The sequence below is a fragment of the Oryzias latipes genome, chromosome 13 (assembly GCF_053564925.1).
Source record: "Oryzias latipes strain Hd-rR chromosome 13, Olatipes_Hd-rR_3.1".
In the NCBI taxonomy this organism is placed as follows: Eukaryota; Metazoa; Chordata; class Actinopteri; order Beloniformes; family Adrianichthyidae; genus Oryzias; species Oryzias latipes.
This window is the reverse complement of record NC_136249.1, coordinates 33,409,894-33,428,632: the sequence shown is the minus strand read 5'-3', so window position 1 is coordinate 33,428,632 and position 18,739 is coordinate 33,409,894. Positions and strand designations below refer to the sequence as shown.

General features: G+C 46.7%; 1 protein-coding gene across 1 annotated transcript in view; it reads right to left on the bottom strand.

Moving 5' to 3' along the window:
* Positions 1–18,739, bottom strand: part of axl (AXL receptor tyrosine kinase) — a 38,465-nt gene that overhangs the window by 4,738 nt on the left and 14,988 nt on the right. The window contains exons 5-17 of the mRNA XM_023961299.2: positions 14,893–14,973; positions 14,699–14,814; positions 12,371–12,566; positions 6,831–7,142; positions 6,694–6,711; positions 5,386–5,509; positions 5,200–5,291; positions 2,913–3,008; positions 2,761–2,838; positions 1,587–1,679; positions 1,366–1,487; positions 800–909; positions 506–665 (exon numbers count right to left, since the gene is read on the bottom strand). Of these exons, the coding sequence (XP_023817067.1) occupies positions 506–665; positions 800–909; positions 1,366–1,487; positions 1,587–1,679; positions 2,761–2,838; positions 2,913–3,008; positions 5,200–5,291; positions 5,386–5,509; positions 6,694–6,711; positions 6,831–7,142; positions 12,371–12,566; positions 14,699–14,814; positions 14,893–14,973 (1,598 nt within the window). The remainder of the gene's footprint in view (positions 1–505; positions 666–799; positions 910–1,365; positions 1,488–1,586; positions 1,680–2,760; positions 2,839–2,912; positions 3,009–5,199; positions 5,292–5,385; positions 5,510–6,693; positions 6,712–6,830; positions 7,143–12,370; positions 12,567–14,698; positions 14,815–14,892; positions 14,974–18,739) is intronic.

Below are 18,739 nucleotides of genomic sequence, written 5' to 3'. Positions count from 1 at the left end.
ATCCATCCATCCATCATCCATCCATCTTTCCTTCCATCCATCCATCCATCTTTCCTTCCATCCATCCATCATCCATCCATCTTTCCTTCCATCCATCCATCTTTCCATCCATCCATCCATCTATCCATCCATCCATCCATCCATCCATCATCCATCCATCTTTCCTTCCATCCATCCATCATCCATCCATCTTTCCTTCCATCCATCCATCATCCATCCATCTTTTCATCCATCCATCTTTTCATCCATCCATCTTTCCATCCATCTTTCCTTCCATCCATCCATCCATCCATCTTTCCATCCATCCATCCATCCATCTTTCCTTCCATCCATCCATCATCCATCCATCCTTTGATCCATCCATCCATCCATCCATCCATCCAATGTTCACATGTCTTCCTCAGCCATTCCTCGTCCGTCTTTGCCACCAGTTCGTGATCTATTTCCCATAATTCCCTTGTGATTCTCCGGACTGAGCCTTCGAGTTTGTGTTGTGGGAACTAACCACGTCGCTCTTCGTGGTGTAGACGCGATCGGCCAGGCTTTCGATGGCGATCCATTTGACCGGCATCTTGGAGATGCGGCCCTGCCTGTAGTAATCGCCGTTGTAGATCTTCTTGGAGAGGCCAAAGTCGGCGACACAAACGTTCATGTTCTCGTTCAGCCTGAGTCAAAGAGAGACGATTGAGACACCGAGACACTTGTGTTGGGTCACATTTCAGAGCAGAAGGTCGTTGGGCAAGAACAGAAAGGACAAACAGGAAGTGAGACAGAAAAGTGGAAGTGGGGATTTCCTTACATGCAGTTCCGTGCAGCGAGGTCTCTGTGGATGAAGTTCTTGCTGCTGAGGTACTCCATCCCTCGGGCAATGTCGGTCATGAACTTGATCAGCATTTTTGATGGGAGGTACTGCAGGACAAAGCAGACGCTGGGCTGAACTTTCTTCCTGCAGCTCATGTTCTGTGCAGCAGAGGGCGCCAGAGGGCCTCTTTCTGACTGGCTCCTCCTCCTGCTCCTCCTGGTGGCCCGGTTCCACTCAGAACCGTCTCTAAAGTTGGCCAACCTTGCTTGTGTTTCAGCATTTTACTCTAAGTCTTGCTTTGATTGGAGTTCAGGGACCCCAAACATCACGTCATCCATCTCTGTTGGTGCCGGATCCTGAACTCTCACGCCTGTGATCTCAGAGTGTGTGGGCTGCTCTGAAAAAAAGGCGTGGGTGGAGACGCAGCTAACAATCCCTTTACTTCTGAGCTGAACTCTGGATCTGGTTCTGCTGACACACAACGGCCTGAACTTCTGAACCGGCATTCATTAGGCTGTGAGTGAAAGTTTGACTCTGCTGGTGTTGTTTGTGGGGAGACTCACCACAGGACAGTCCCCCAGCCTGGAGTACAGCAGATAGCTGTGCAGGTCTCCGTGTTTCATGTAGGGCAGGATGACCACGGGAGACGGGTAACCTTCGCTCTCCACCGTCTGCAGACACACACCTGCACAAACATGCTGTGTGAGCGGGTTCACGCTGCTTCTGCCAAGCGTGCACGCATCACGACCAGATGCACCGACGCTCCGCCGGAGCGGCTTCTCACCCAGCAGCCTCATGACGTTGCCGTGGTCGAACTCCTTCATGCAGGCGGCTTCGCGCAGGAAATCCTCCATCTCTGAGCGAGTGCAGATGGCAACTGCAGAGAAGCCGTTCACAGGTGAGACGTGGACAGAAAGACGGCGTCATGAGGCCGGCCATCTTCTGACCTATTGGTCTGTTCGTGGTTCATTAGTAATCCACGTCTGAGTTGTTGGTGGAAACGTAAGCCAATGCTCGCTTCCCAAGATCCTTTACACGCTCTCCCACTAGCTTACAGCCCCTTACAACCCCAACCTAACATTAGCGGTGCAACAAAATATGTGGCAGTGATGTTGGAGCCATCCAGCCGTACAGTTTAGATCCAGACTCCAGGTCAGACGTGGAAAACGTTCATGGATCTATTTGTCTGCAGGTGGAGGCATCAGAATGGAGCGGAGCAGGGAGCTTGTGGCTTGCCGTAGTAGTTTTAAACAGCGCTCTTTCATCTGCTCCTGATTCGCAACGATTTGTGGCTTAATTTCCTTTTAATACGTCCTCCATCATCAGAAAAACGCCACAAGAAAACGTGAAAACGCCATCGTCTTTAAAGACCCGCTTTGATCATCGTTCTCAGTGATCATTTACAATGGTGCCATTTTTGGCCAAAATCAGCAAACCTGTGTTGTTTTCTAGGACATAGTTTCTGCAGAGCGGCAGGAGTTCAGCAGTAATCCACCTCTGAGTTGTGGTTAGCACAGGGCAACCCCGCCCCCTTTCCCTTTACCTGTTACGTCACAAACACGATCTTTTCCAAGCTGAATTGTTTTTTGTCTGCTCCTGATTCACAACGTTTTGATTAAAGACATTCAACTTTACGATTCATTTTCTCTCTATGTCATCAGAAAAACGAACATGTTACAAACGCCGTTTGTGCGTCTATGATGAAGCGTTTTCAAGGAAAAGTCAAAAGCTGCTCTCTTTTAAAACAATGACATTAGCTCGGCGCCACAGTTTCTCCAACAAGCTTTCTCTTTGTGCCGTTCTGATCAAACGCTGAGATTTTTGCCACCAGCACTTGCTCGGCTTTGACCCGGGGATCGGCCCTCGAGTGGCCTGTGCCCCCCCCCCCCCCCCCCCCCCCCCCCCCAGAAGAAGGGCCTCATTGTGGGGGATGCTGAGAGCTCTGGCTGTCTACTCACTTTTCATGGTCTTCACAGCGACCTTCAGAACGGCGTCCTCCTGAGAGAGCAGCCCCTCCATGACCGAGCCGAACTCCCCTGCAGAGACACCAAGGCCGGACGTGAGCGCGGCGCTCCCAGAGCCGGCAGCGCGGGCGCCGACAGGGCCTCACCTTCCCCCAGAGTCTTCCCCAGGGTCAGCTTGTGGCGGTCCACCATCACGTCCTGCAGCTTCTGCTTTAGCTCGTCACTGATGCCCAGACTGTTGACTGCAGAGAAAGAGCCAGGATTAAGAGAGAAAGCAGCCAACAAACGTCCAAAACGACAACGCAGAGCCAAACGCCACAACGTGACGCACAAACGTCTGATGACAACAGTCTGAATCAGCAGCTTTATTCGGCTGCATCTGCAGTTCTCCTCACATGAAACATTCAGGTCTCAGTTTTGGGAACTCAGCTGCAAACGTTTCTTTCTCGAGAAACAGGTTTGTGGGATTTCTTCACTGCGTTTGATATTTCTCGTGGGGGGGCAGTGAGGTGAAGTCACCATATCACTCTGGAGCCACATCCCTCATTCAATGACATTGGTTCCTCTCTTTTTTAAGAGTGTTTGATCCAACCATGGAATGGAACTCATGACCTTCCAGTCTGTGGGTGGACACTGTCCCGCTTGGCCAAAAAGTCTTGGAAGCCTCAGATCAGTATTTGCCGTTGATCCGTTTGCATTTTACCTCCACAGCTGCTTTTATTTCACATTTAACTGAATCTCCTTGAGATTTTTATCTTATTTTTTCACATTTTTTGTACCCTGTGACACTTTCCCGACCCCCCCAGCCCCCCCAGCCCATGGTCTGCTGAACAGAAATCTACTCGACATGTCTGAACACAGAATGAACCAGCAGGAGAAAAACCGTCCTCCTTCAATATTCTGCAGCTAAAATCTGGAACAGCCTCCCTGAAGTCGTAAGACAGGCCTCTTCTGTGTTCATGTTCAAATCTAGACTTAAAACATTTCTGTTTAGCCGTGTATATGACTGAAAGGTCCTGTCTGCACTTTTCTTTCCTTTCCTTCCTTTATTTTTAAATCAATTTTCAATTTTTTTTTTCTTTTCTTTTAAAGTAAATTTTATGTTGATTATTTCTATGATGTATTGTGATTTTAATGCATTTTTCTGTTTTGTGAAGCACCTTGAATTACTTTGTGTACGAATTGTGCTATACAAATAAACTTGCCTTGCCTTGCCTTGCCTTGCCTCGCTCATCGCTTAACCCCTCCTTCATTTCCACCCCCCCTTTCATCCGAACCTTCTCGATCTCCTCGTTTCAGTTTCTTTTGCACTCGGATCCTCTGAACGGCTCCGGCGCGTCAAGACTTGCGCACGAGGACAAGCAAAGCGACCCAGCTGTGTTTACAGGTCTGCATGTGGTCTGTCATCATGCAGGTTCATGGAGCTGCAGCCTACGGCAAGTCAACAGGGTCAAAGTTGATAGTACCTAGAATGCAAGACGCTGCCTTACCAATGCTTACCTCTTGCACAATAATGGTACATTCCATTTTCATCCCATCTCTTAAGGAGGCCGTCCGTGTATAAAAGGAGACAACAGTGGTAACCTTAAGAAGCGGTCACTCCTGGACGACCTTCTACATACCCCACATACATTTTATTTGTGTTTCTATAAACATACTCTGCACATTTAAATGTATTAATTAGATTTTCCATGACTATTATTAAACTGTTGACGTCATTTCCTGCTAAAAAAAACAGTGAACTTTATCATAAAAACCTAAATTTAGACACATCTGCTTTTCAGTAATTTCTTCGTTTTTACATCCGTCTAGGATTTAGATCATTTTTAAGCTAGTCTTCACCCCCCCCCCACCCCCCACATATTTTGTTCAGTAAAGCTCTCAGTATAATCTATCTATTCTATATTTATATATATGCGGAAAAGGTTTTAGATGTGACTTCCTGACAGGAATATATGCAAAAGATTGAATTCTTCTTTGGCACTTTTTGCTGCATAAATGCTGGATTTTTGAGCCTACCGGCTTGCCATAGTTCCTGCCTAAATCCAAACCCTTCTGATTGGACCTTTCTTCATCTCTGATGGTCAGGCTGCACAGTTCCAGCTTCATGAAGGACCTGCGGCCGTCAGAGGATCTCAGCTGCTCTGACGAGCACCGACTGACGGAACACTCCGGGTCTGTCATCCCAGCTGTGGGCGGAGGATAAACTCCTCGCCATTCCTGGCTTTGATCAGCCAAACAAACTTTGGATGTGATTTGTGTGACGAGGACAGAGCTGGCTTTGTTTCCAGATCCACCAGTCTGGGATGAGAGGGAACGCTGTGCTTCCTGTGGGGCGGCATTCCTTCGAGGAACGCTGCGTGCGGCGAGCCCCGACTCGCCTCTGGAAGCTTCTGCTGCAGCTGAAACGTCTGGGAAAGCAGAGGGACTCACGCGTGGCTTCGGTCGTCCTGCGGCTGTAGGTGCGCCGCGCCCGGTACCTGACCACCAGCTCCCCGCTCTCCATCATGGGCTCGAAGGCCTCCCTGTGGGGGCGAAGGAGCACAACATGTCAGAGCGGAGGACGGGGACAGGAAGCAGAAAAAACCCCGGTTCGACTCCTTTGAGGGGCCAACGCACCCGAAGCGCGTCTCTTTGCGCCGCAGCTTGGCCACGTAAACGGCCATGAGCACAGCGATGGCCATGGCGCCGGCGATGGCCATCACCACATACCACCAGTGCCAGGAAAAAGCCGGAGGCGTCCCTGAGGGGGGGGGCGGACAAAAACATACCATCAGTTCAGGAAAAATCAAGCAAACTGAGAAGTATTTTTCTTTTAAGACTTTAGACAACATTTGATGAAGACCTAAACTGCTGCTCCTCTTCCTCTAAAACCCATTCATGTTCACACCGGGCGCAGAAACGCACATTCAGGCGACCACTTCCAATGAAAAGTCTGTAAAAGTCTGTGCATTTGAGCATTTCAGGTCTGATTTTGGGCTGGAATTCTATGACGCCAAGTCCTTCACTTATTGGAATAGAGCTGTGAACACGAAAAGAACAAGATTCACCAGATTGGAACCGCTTTGACATTTCACACCAAGACTGTAGGTGTGTGCGCCATTGGGTAACCCCCCTCTACATACGGGCTCTTGAACGCACATCACATGCCCGGTGTTTAGGCAGCATCTCTGATAACCGGACTGAATGTGACATTAACCACAAGAAAGGATTTTACTTCCGGCTCAAACCAAAGGAAGTCAATTCGGTCGCCATTTTTTTGTGATCTGGACGTCGGCATGTTGCCACCAGACGTCGTCAGGAAGCAGTGATTGGTCCAAGTCGGTCTGAGTCATGGTTTCTACGGCAACCACTCTCACCAATCAGGAGTGAATTTCTTGAAAGGCCACATTGTACGTTTTGAACATTGGGCGTGGGGGCAGGCTCCACCTACTTTTATTGAGGCATCTGATTGGTCCATTTATAACTTAAATAACTAAGAAATATCATGAAAGAAATGAGGATTATCAAGAACATGTTCACATGGTTCTTCTGACCAATAGAATGACTCTATCGACGTCTATGGGGTTACTTGGAACCAACAGGCACTTCCTGTATGGAACAGCAGGGGGAGGAGTCACTCAGTCCAGTTCTCATGTACAGTCAATGGCTAATACAGCCCTTCATGCCCTTTCTTTCCATTCTCTTCTTCCTCACACCTTTTTCTGCCTTTTTTCCCCTTTGTTTTCTCTTTTTTGTTGTCTGGCTTAAAACAGACAAAGCAAACCGAGATGACCCCCCTCCCCATCCCCCCTTTCCCCTCTTCCTGTTTTCTCTTCCTTCCTCTTTTCTAAATTAAGGAGTCACAGAGGAACTCGGCAGGAGGACTTCCATCCGTCACGGTGACCTCCTGTAACGTTTACCGGGACGGGAACCGTCTGGACTCACCGTGGATCCTCTCTGTTCCTGCGGGACGAAGAAAAGCTCGTCAGTTTGTCAACATCAGAGACGACAAATCCGACAGAATTTACGCCTCCACACCCTCCTCGGTGCCTCTCGGGGTTTGATGTCGACGTTTGACTCACCGGAAGGCGTGAGCACCAGCGTCTGCATGGGGGTCCAGGGCCCCAGCCCCGTCGCCGTGTAGGCGCACACCCGGAACGTCACGTTGGACAGGGGGGCAGTCAGGTTGATGGACAGCACCGTGTCCAATCCGGTGCTAACAGTCCGGGAGGAGGAGGAGAAAGCAGGTCCCTTGTTCTCTGCAGAGGGGGTGCTGTACTCCACCAAAAAGCCCTGGAGTTCTCCGTTCAGCTTCCCCCGAGGAACCTCCCACGCCAGCAGCACCTCGGTCCCGTTGGGTGTGGCCGTCACGTTGCTCGGCGGGTTCTCCGGCACTGAAACACAAACGTCAGATGTGTGGCTCAGGTCCTGACCCCCCCCTGATGTGTTCCTGCCTTTGCAGGAGGAGAAATCCTCCTCCCACCTCCACCTTCTCTGGATTCCTCCACCCTCAGAGGAGGGGAAGCCTCGCTGGAGAACATGCCAGAGACGGTGCATGGAATTCCTGCACGTCCCCAGTTAGGATTTATTTTCTCTAAGACCAAGAATTCCAAGAAATCCCAAAGAGACAGACTCTATTTATTGCAGTTGGAGCTTTTTTCTTTTTTTTCCTGACGCTGACGCTGCCTCTGAGCTCAGCGCCGACAGTTTGGAGAAACCGAGAACGGATGATGCTATCGGCGCCGTGATCGTTTCCACATGTGGATTCAGATCTGCCCGCCAGCGGCAACGAAAACAACCTCAGAGCCAAGTCCAGCGGAGAAGTGTGGCTCCACCTTTCTCCACCCACCTCCAGCTTTCTATTCTTCCAACCGGCGAGATTCCATCTTTTCTGCCCTTCAGAAGTTTTATCCTCTGAAACTTTCACGTTTTTTTCTTTTACTTTGTTTCTCACTGAAGTGTCTTCTCCTGGAAAGAAGCGTCACGAGAGAAAACACTTCTATTTACAGGAAACTTTGGGCGACTTTGGTTCAAATGACGATGAAAACAAAAGAAACATTCACAACTTTATTTATACGAGCGACCAAACTGTCTGGAAAGTGGCTCCTGCTCTGACAGACATAAGTAGATCCTCTCCATTCCACAGAGATTACCCAATATAAGCCAAAATACCCATCCGCTCCTGACAATCCTCTCATTCCATCGTCCTAGAAGCTCAGATTTTCTAAAAACTCTTCTCACATCTAAAAGCCGGGTTTTCTGAAAGTTTTTTTATTTTTCCTTTCAGCCTAAAAAATTGAACCCTAAACCTTTTCCAAACTCTCCCATGAATTTCATAACTTGAAGAATGACAAAAAGAGATAATTATTTCAACTTAAAGTAACTTTATAAAAAAAAAAAGAAAAAAAGTCAATTCTTCAAAAAGTGAAACGGGATGTACATCTGACAGAAAGTCGCTTTTAGGGGCTGAAAATTTGCTGAATGGTCAATGGTGTATAGTTATAAAGCGCTTTTCTAACTTCCCAAAGCGCTTTACACTCACACAGACATTCACACACTGACGCGTTCAGTGTCTTGCCCAAGGACACATGGGCGGGCAAATCGGGAATCGAACCTACAATATTATGTTTGGAGGTCAACCGCCCTAGCACTGCACCACAGCTGCCTACGGCTGAAACGTAAACAGGAAGTTACCTGCTGCATGTTAACAGAATACCCCGAAAACGCTCAATATTCTAAAAACGCTGCATGAAAATGTAAGTTTTACTATTTTACTGTCACGTTTTTCTCTTTTTAGACATAAGTGGACTAAAATTCTCTAAATTTACATAATTTCGTGTTTTTTTCTTCCTTTTTACTGTCCGTCTACAGTCACAGTGTAGTGAACCACACCAGAGTTCACTTGCAGGTGAACTACGGCCTTATTTCAGACAGAATAGACTGACATGAGTTTCACTGCCAGGTGAAACAAATGATCCCAGCAAATCAAATGGACAGAAAAGCGGCGTTGACATCTTCATCCTTCTGTTAAGTTCTGATGAACAGCTTTGGTGTTTATTTCCAAATATAAGAAATGAAGCTTTTGTTCTTTTATTTTATTTTATTGCACTGAATAATCCAGGCGAGAGAATTTTCAGAGTGGAAAATTACTTTTTATATTTATTTTTCTTCGATTTTTCAATTTCAGAATGGGTCAACTTGACCCACAACACAACTGGAGGCGTAAAGAAGTTCAGACGAGCTTCCACACTATTTCATTTTAAAAACTGACACAAAGATTTGGGAAGCATGGCAGAGGTCTTATCATGGTGGTCTTTTTGCCCTTGCAGCGTCAGTGAGACGCTCTCTGCTCGTTCTTTTTTCAACTCGGCGAATCGAAATGCTGTCGCTGTGCAGATATGGAATTCTAATTTCATTGCAGCTGAAGGATCTGGAGGAAATTCTGGTCGTTTCACTTCCTCTCCCAACCTCCCCCACTGTGCTCCCCCCTCCAGGGAGAAAAAGGGCATTTTAATCTGCAATCCTTTCTCTCTCCAACTCCCACCACCTTGTTTCTGATTTCCCACGGTGCCTTGCTGCCGGCTCGGGAATTCACTTGTAAGCGTGTGAGCAAGAAAAAAATGATTTAAAGTGAGAAATCAATAAAAAAGGAGTAAAAATCTGCTAAAAGACGTAAAGATTTCAAATCTGAGGGAGATTTGGAGCTGCAGTGTTTGAGATGCAACAACTTTTTTTTAAAAGAGAGATTTTTTTTATTATAACAAACATGTTATAATTAAATCTGGACGACTCCATCTAGACTGCCTGAACTGGATGTTTTTTTTAATTCACTGTACTGTAGTTATAACAGTTTTAACACTTACTGTGTATCCTGGATTTTACGCACTTTAAGGCACGTTTATCTAACAGCAACTAAATTAGAATTTCCTGCACTTTTAATATATTTTTATGTGTAATTTCTCATTTTTAGGGGTAAGTTTTACCATGGCAAATTGTTGTTCTTATGTGTGAGTGTGGCACGGACCAGGGAGCACGTTCAGAATGTCATTGTACCAGAGACAATGATGATAAAAATCCATCCATCCATCCATCCATCCATCCATCCATCCATCCATCCATCCATCCATCCATCCATCCATCCATCCATCCATCCATCCATCATCCATCCATCTTTCCTTCCATCCATCCATCCATCCATCCATCCTGGGAATCCCACAGATTCCTTCTTCAAAGGGGAAATGATTGTATCTGACTTTTTCTCCAGAAGTGAAACAAAAGTTGTTAGAACTTTTTCTTTAAAAAAAGAACCGATACTTTCAGCTTCAATTCTAACAAGTTCTGCTTCCCTCTTTTGGGTTTCCTGTTTATGAGAAGATGAGAAACGCTGCGTTGGTGTTTCAGCTTCCACGGCGGACCGCCCTGCTCCGTCGTCTCCATCGTGTATCTGTTTATCCGCGGGGAGACGGCGTGAGCTGGCATGGAAAGTCCCACCTCGCTGCAGAGCCAAACTGAGGGCTCCGATGGGGGATTGTCCTCCACTGTTTACTTTGGAGAGCGGCGATGCTTCATAAACACGGAGCAGAAGCGGCACGGCCAGAACGGGCCTCTGAACATCAGGGAAACATGCTCCCGGCTCAGAAAAGAGAAACCGACCTTCAGCTGACACGTTCCAGTTTTAGCATTCTTCCGTGATGCTGTGAAATACTTGAACGGCAGTGGAGCAAAGGCCACGCCGAGGAAGTCTGAGACCTGAAACTCCACAGAATCCAGAGGGTTGACTCCATCCAACCGTAGTTTTAAGGGATGGAACCTCATATTTATCAGAAGTCATATTTATCTACAGCGGAAGAAGATTGGAAGTCTCACTTCTACCACGTTTCCCTCCGCTTCATGAGCTGTTCCACCTCCGAACCGTAGGTGGCAGAAGAGGAACCATTTAGTTTATATGATGATGGGGAAAAGACGCGTTTTAACTTTAGCCAGAATTCTTTCAAGTCCCACTTCGATCCTCTTTTGATGTATTTCCAAAGCGTTCGCACTAGTCCTTTAAGTATGATGATGCCGCTTTTACCCAAAAATCCCCAAAAACCTGCAGCAGGAGTTTATCAAAAATTCACCTCCGAGGCGTGAAGAAATTGATGAGCCTATTCGAGCACCATAAGCTACCAAGACGTGTGATTGATCTGGCGGGCGCGCTAAGCAGGCCGTCGTTTTCCTGCACGGCGAAGACAAATGGAAGTCTTTCACTCCGATCAACTCCAAAAACGGCGAGCATTATGGGATCTATCCAGCCGTACAGTTCTGATCCAGATTCCAGCTCAGACAAGGATAACAACGACGTCCATGGACCTATGTGTCTTCGAGTGGAGGCATAAGAAAGGGGCGGAGCTTGTGGCCCCACCCAGCGTACTTTCTACGTCACAAATACGATCATTTTCAAACGGCCTTTTTTCATCTGCTCCTGATTCACAACAACTTGAATAAAGAAATTCTCAATTTTAAGCTTAATTTTCTTTATCATGTCCTCCAATGTGAGAAAGATGCTACCAGAACACGTTAAGGTTTTCAGAATGTTTCAGCGATTAACCATCACAGCCTCCGTTTCAACCAGAACGTTCCTCTTCTGCGTGGATCCGTCCTCCACAGAGGAACTCACTTCCAGCTCGGCCTCACAGAAGTACAGTCCGGAAAATCAGCACCAAAAACTAAGAAATGTTACTGTTTTTTTTTTTTTTATCTGATGCACATTTTTGCGTAAACCGCCCCCATAGTTACATTTGGGGACGAATAACCAGAACTGAGCTCTGACCAAAAATAAATGAGCCACTTCTGCAGTCATTTCCAGTCATCAGACTTTCAGAAATTAACAACTTTGTTCATTTTCTTCCTGAGATGAATTCAGGAGACATTTTTTTTGGGTTCCTTCCAATCTACAGGGTCAAATTTGGACACTATTTAATATTTCTTTCTATTTTGTATTTCACTCATGATTATTATTTACTTATATTACAGTTTTATTGCTTATTATTCTTACTTCCTATTTTATTTTTAATGTTTTGGCCGCTGTGATTTTACTGCCACACAAAATGAACAAGCAAAATGAAAAATGAAAAATAGTTCTCGGGTTCTCCAAGATCCTAACTGCTCGGTTCTTGTTTGTCTCTTTTGTGTCCTTTCTGACCCACCGGGTCATTTCTCCCCGCTCTTGAAGGCCTAATAAAAGAGTCAAACTTAAAAAAAAAACGGCCACTAAAAATCAGTTCTGCTTTTTCTTGAACAGATTTATAGCTTTTGGGGGGATTTTATTGGTCTGTTTTCTTAGACTAAGACTTTAAATACTATTGGCCTGTTTTTTAGCATTGTTTTTTTGCACAGTAGGAGCAAAAGTGTTTAATCTTTCATTGCGTGTTTTATAGTCTGCTCACAGCAACATTTTTCCATCCTAAAAGTGAGCATCACGGAACAGAAAATGAAAACTCCTGCCCTCATTTCAGAACGCTGACATGTTTGTAAAAGTTTTTCAATTTATCTGCAGAAAGCATTAAAAAAAACACAATAATCTGTTGGTTGTGTTGTCATGTCTGAGCTTCTGAGTGGGCATTTCAGGGCACGCATGCCTCACCTCCTTCTGCGGTCTGCAGCTCCACCCATGGCGACCACTCCGACAGGCCCTGGCTGCTCTGACAGGCCACCCTGGCGGCGTACAGGCTGTGGGGCTCCAGCTCCTCCATCAGGACGGTGGCAGCTGGGATGTGGACGTTCTGGTTGAGGATCATCTGGTCTGGGCTCTCCGGGAAGGACTTTGCTGACCGCTTGGCCTGAAACGGTCAGATAGAAGCTTTTAGTATTCAGTATTGAGAGCACAGGAGGGCGGGGCTTGAAATTCAATTCAATGGGTTTTTATTTACAGTTAAAGGATGCTAAATCCATTTTTCTGGAATGAAATTGACTTCTGTGGAAGTTTTTCCAACGACATCTTAGAAGAATCTACAATTTTTAATGAACAAAAGTCTCATTTGCTCAGTTTCAGTCATTTATAACAGAAAAAATCAGATTTTTGAATCAAAATCTGAGAAATGTGGAAGTGAAACACAGGTCAGATGTTTGGTGTTCTAGCTGTTGTCTGTTCAATGATTCCCGGTTTGTATGTAGAACCTGAGAACGGACTTAAAAAAATAGCGTTGTGATGTGTAAATATAAGGGTTTTAGCTTTAGAACCAAAACCAAAGACGTTTTAGCGACCGCTTCCGATGATTAGTCTACGGCCGAATCCAAATTCCCCCAGCGGCTTTGGGCCCGGTATCCCTCTGCCTCGGCTGTTCCGTGGCGAGGAGGAGAAACGCATTTCTTCACGGGGCTCTGAAGCACAGAAGTTTACATTTAAATGTAAGCATTGAGTTTTTGCTTTAGCATGACCTTTTATTGCTATAAAAACAATATTATGTATTTTCCAAGCATTCCCAGCTACGCGCGAACGTAGATGACCGGACACGTCATCAATAGTGGCGGGACAGATGTAGCGGCGTGGAGAAGCCGTAGAGGAAAGGAACCAATTGGGAATCGGCCGATGTAAACAAGCTTTTAGGGCTTCTGCATTCAAAGCTCCCATGCTACACAAGTTTTTGTTTTTTGTGGAACTTTGACCAATCAGGGACTCTGATTCCATCCTGAGGTATGAGTAGCGTCTTTTTGAAAATACACAAGTGCCAAACGTTTGACCATTTATCAGCAGAGGAGAAATGAATAACTGCTATTCGTGCCCAGATGGAAAACTACCACACCTAGGCTTTCACACTTTGACTTCTGCACCAAGACTCTTCCAACTGCCGGTACACTTACAGGTATTGGGCAAGAGTCCATTGTGAACACCGTACACTAACGTTCTCATGTGTACGGAGCCTTAGATCAGCTGGAACACATTTAAATCCACCTGTTCTTTGCTGCATTTGATTAATTTTACACATCCGCTCTTTACTTTAAATTCAGTTCTTTTTAACTTTCCTTAAGTGTTTCCTTTAATACTTCTACTAAATCTTTCCTTTAGTGTTTTATGTTAAGCCCTTTGCTTTGCTCTGGTGTTACCAGACAACATTCTTTCACTAAGCATCCATAATGTCGTTGCGTAAACGTTTTTCTTCTTCTTCCATTTTTCTCCACAGAAATGTCACCACATCTGCTGAGTCGTGGCTGTGTTTGAACGTGACCGTGGCTCAGCGGGAAGCACGAAAACAAAACAAACCATCGGAGGCAGAAAGCTGCTGCCTCTGCAAAGTCTCAGCGGCAAACGCTCGTAAAGAGGAAAGAAAATCCTCACGGCAGCAGAATGAAAGCCACATGAAAGCCGCCGGTCTGCCTCATTGTTCCGCTGAGCATTGGGGTGGGGGAGCACAAACAGGTTGGTGCGGGAGCTGCTGCTGATGGGTCGGGTTGGGCGGGTTTTGTTTTTGCTCGTGGCGTGATTCAAGCTAATAGGAAGTGGTGTGGAATAGGGTGAGTCACCGCGCAGCCTAAAAGTCCAGGACTCCTCATCGGGCCTGAGTCACAGTTCAGCTGCAGCAGCAGGAACCTGTTTGCTCTCACTCACTTTCTCTGCATCGACACACAATGAAGGGTCCAATCCAGATATTTGCCCCATTCTGCTGAGCCTGGGCCCCTTGTCTTGTTACCCTGTGGGGAGGTGGTGTAGGGGGGGGGGGGGGGGGCAGCTTTATTAGAAGCAGACGTTTCGGGGTGGTGCTGCATGGCTCCCTGTTTCCCCTGAAAAAGGTTCCTCCTTTCAGCCACAACAGCGGGAGGGAGTGGAGCTACACCAGATTAGGCCGGGAGGCCACTTTCCCAGAGTGAAACCCGATCCTGCGGAGCCTGAATGAGCCGGGGAGGGCCTTTCGGAGGGAAAACTGGGCCTCCTTCGGTTAATGAGGCAGCCGATCAGCTGACCTTCACCCCTCACCTGAACAGAGCAGCGAACAATCGGGTAGTCGCCTCCAAAACCGGGCTGCCAGGATAAACGCAGCGCGGTCTGATTGGTCTCCACGGCGCTCACGTTCTGCGGCGGCGATGGCAGAACTGGAAGACGCAGAGGGCAAACAAACCGTCAGTAGAGAGACCCCAGAGGGGCTCGTGCCCCCGAGGCTTCACACCTACCCGTGATGGTGCCGGATTTTGAGGTGCTCACGCCTTTGCTGTTGTGGGCCTCACAGGAAAAGGTGCTGGTTCTGTTCAGACCTGGATGAGAAGAGGAAAGGTTTAAGAAAGACCTCTCCAAATCACAGTCCTTTGCTTGGTGCACGGAGATGAATCATGTTGAGGTGAATCGCGCTGAAAGAGCAATGGCAGGATAATAGTTTCCATATAAAACAACATTGCGTTGTTCCTTGGCAGGAGGAAAGTGAAGTGAAAGCACATTTTCATACGTAATGGCTTTGTGTCTGTCAGCAAATAAGACATGTAAAAGCTCCTTAAAGTCCCACCCCGATCATCTTCAGATCTTTTTCCAAGAGTCTATATAATCATAGTGCTATTACAATTATGCCGTTTTTAGCCTAAATCCAAAAACCTGTGTTGTTTTTCTTGGACATAGTTTCTACAGGGCGGCAGTTTTCTTTTGGCACAAAGTTAGCCCCCCCTCTTCCCATCATCCCCTTCATTTACACTCTTACACTCACACTTAGAGTCCCTCACAACCCCAACCTAGCATTAGCGGTGCAACAAAAATGACGAGCATATCGTAGCTATCCAGTCGTACGGTTCTGATCCAGAGTCCAGCTCAGACGAGGAAAACAAAGACTTTAATGGATCCATTTGTCAGTAAGTGGATGATCAGAATGGAGCGGAGCAGGGAGCCTGTGTGTGAAGTAACTTCTATGACAATTACAAGCCGCTCCTGATTCACAGCGACCTGAAAAAAGATACACTCAGAAATACAATTTTAAGCCTAGTTTTCTTCAAATTTGTACTCAATCGTGAGCAATGGGCTAAACCCACTCCTATGATAATTCAAATTGTGGGGAATCAGGAATCAGCTGTGATATTGCTGCTGTTGGGGGCTGTAAGGTAGCGGGAGAGAGTGTAAACAAAGGGATGATGGGAAATGGGGGCAGGCATACCCATTTTCTAATGAACTCCTTGCGCTCTGCAGAAACTATGTCCGAGAGAACGACACAGCTTTTCTGATTTGGGCTAAAAGCTGCATAATTGGAACTAAAAGATCACTTTGAAAACAGATCAAAAGATGATCAGAGGGGGACTTTTAGGATCCGTTTTTACTTCCTCTTCCTTGTCCTGATTATTTGTTGCATCAGCTGCGTCAAAATCCGACAAATCTATTTTTTGTGGAGGTAAAAAACAAATCCAAAATGCTTTGTGTTTTTTTCTCCATCAGAACTAGACTGTGATTTAGGGCTAAAGGGGAGAACTGGCAGCGCCTCTTAACGTGACTCAGACTGACTTCCAGCGCAGAATGAATCCTCACAAAGTGACTCATCCCCTCCAAACATCTCTCTGGCAAACACGCACACCCAAACACGTGACTTCCAGCCTCCGACACCCCAACTTTGCTAAGTAGCCATGAAACCCAGACTCGCACAGACGAACACAGTGTGCCGTCCTGCACCAGCGGCACCATGCATCCATTGTTCTGTGGCTGGATGAAGAGGAGGGAGTGCGGTCTCCGTTGGTTGAAGTCAGAGAGGAAGAGCAGAAGGAGGAAGGGGTGAGAGATGACCATTAGCTGCGTTGGCAAGCGCTCGTCAAGCCCTCCGTAGGTTGCGACACATGCTCTTCTGTTTTGTGCTTCCCTACCAGCAGACCGCAAAAAAACTCTGTCATCATCCTCCTCATCCTCATTATCGGCATCAGCAGCAGCAAACATTGGATCGGTTCCCTCGCAGTGTTGGCTAACAGGGTTGGTGCTTCTGTTGCATTAATGAAGGAATACTAACTTCATTAAAGGACAACTTATTTTATCATACTACTTTAAAGCTTTAGTCACCCGTACAAGGGGTGCTGTCAGTTTTGGGGTTGTCCGGGTCCGTGGGGGGCGGTAGAGAAGAGCAGCCCCATCCTAAGAGGAGCGCAGGTGTGTCTTGCAGTTTCCTTAAGGCTCGTACGGCCACCTCAAGGGATGTCATGAAAATGGAACGTACCATTGTTGTGCGTGTGGTGAGCGTATCGTGAAACAGGCTCCTTGCGCAGAGCGCAGAAAAATCCGTACAACACCCCTACGTCTCTCCTACTTCACCCTTACAAGTCGTGTAACCCTTGTGCTATCCTAGGCACTTTAACGTTGGGTCATCTAGACCCACTAGACAGTGCTCTGAACCTTTGTTCTTCAATGATTTGTGATCTTCACTGGTGTCCATGGATTACAGGAAATCTCTCCACCCTTATCCACCTTTGTCATAGTAGGGAGAACACGTCAATATAAGGGTGGGGTCATCTAAGATAGCACAAGGGTTAAGTGTTCGCTAAGAATCTGCAGTATGTCCGTACACAAAATGTGCACGGATATTATGGCTCTACGGGTTCAATGAGTGGCCTAGAATCTTGATATTTTGAGCATTTGTCTGCCCCGAACAAGTTTTCCCCCGCAGACATCCTGTAGCCAGCGGCAAGGGCCGTTGGTACTAAAGCATCATGGACGGCAAAAACAGTTATTCTGCGTCTATGATCGGTACTGTAAGAAAGCCACAAAGAGACTTACTGTAATTTTAAAACTAGTCTACAGCAAAACTTTGGACAAATTTCAAGTCCAGGTCATAAGTCCAGGCAGTTTTTTTTAAAAGGATTTTCAAAGCCCAGCAAATGTTGACGTCTAAGACCTCAAGAGATCAATAGAATTTCTAACAGAGGAAGTGAGAACTATGAAGATCCAGTCAATCTAAACTGGTGCATGTGCTGAAGAAGCTCTGAACGAACTCTGAAAGAACTCAAGGAACAACTGGATGACCAAGATCAGGACTCCAAACTCAACGCCAACGCTCGAACCCCCGGTCATACGCGCACGCAGTGACCGGGAACGGAGATGAAGTCGGTGAGTTGGAGAGGACCGCCACAGAGCACCAGGTAAGAAACCTTTTTTCTTTAAAACAAACCAATCGCTCAATAACCAGCTGATCACAAACGTGAATTCTATTCTCTTGTCCTCAATAGATGCTTTTCTTCTAAAAAAGTTCAGAACAGGACTAAAAATGAGCTGCCAGTTTCCATAAAAAAACCACCTCCATGGAAAACTGTCCCATTTTCGGATGAAGGTCTTGGAAACGGATGAGTCTGGATCAAGGCTTTACTTCAGTGCGGTACGTAAACACGCTCAAGACAAAGAGGAGGCTCCTCTGAACCACCTCAACCCTAAAAGGCGTCTGTGTCTCCTTTATTTCTCCAAAGAGAAATGGCCTTCATGCCATTTCTCTTTATGGACTTTTTGAAAGACTATTTCTGTGTTTGACTGGTTTAAGTGTGGTTTACCAGAGCAGCTGCCCATTCCAAACATGTGAGTGTGGGATACTGTCAAACAGGTCCTGGTCAACATCAGGCAGCTCGCTCAGATGAGTCAGTGGACGCCATGTGCGTCCTCCTTCCGTCTGACTCAGCCCGTCCTTTCTGCCGCCGGACTCCACACATGCCTGCCATCTCCTGTTCCTCCTCTACCTCCTTAATCTCTGTGCCTTAGCTTTTCATCTCCCTGTTGTCCCTCCTGTGATCTGCTTTTACAACACAACCGCAAAGATCTCCTGGCAACGCGCCGACCCAGCGCCCCAATGGGGGGGGGGGGGGGGGGGGTAACAAGCCTGCGCCAAAAAGCAAGCATTTGGAAGTCTTTGAGATGGAGAACAATTAGCAGTCACAGCCCCACACTCACTTTATGTACCATTAGAGTTGAGGATTTACAAGTTCCTCAACAAAAAACATTCCCAAGCTCGACTTTAAACTCGTCCCGCAGCCTCACCCATCATCTAAACTCTGTGAACTTAAACAGGCCAAACTAGACCTC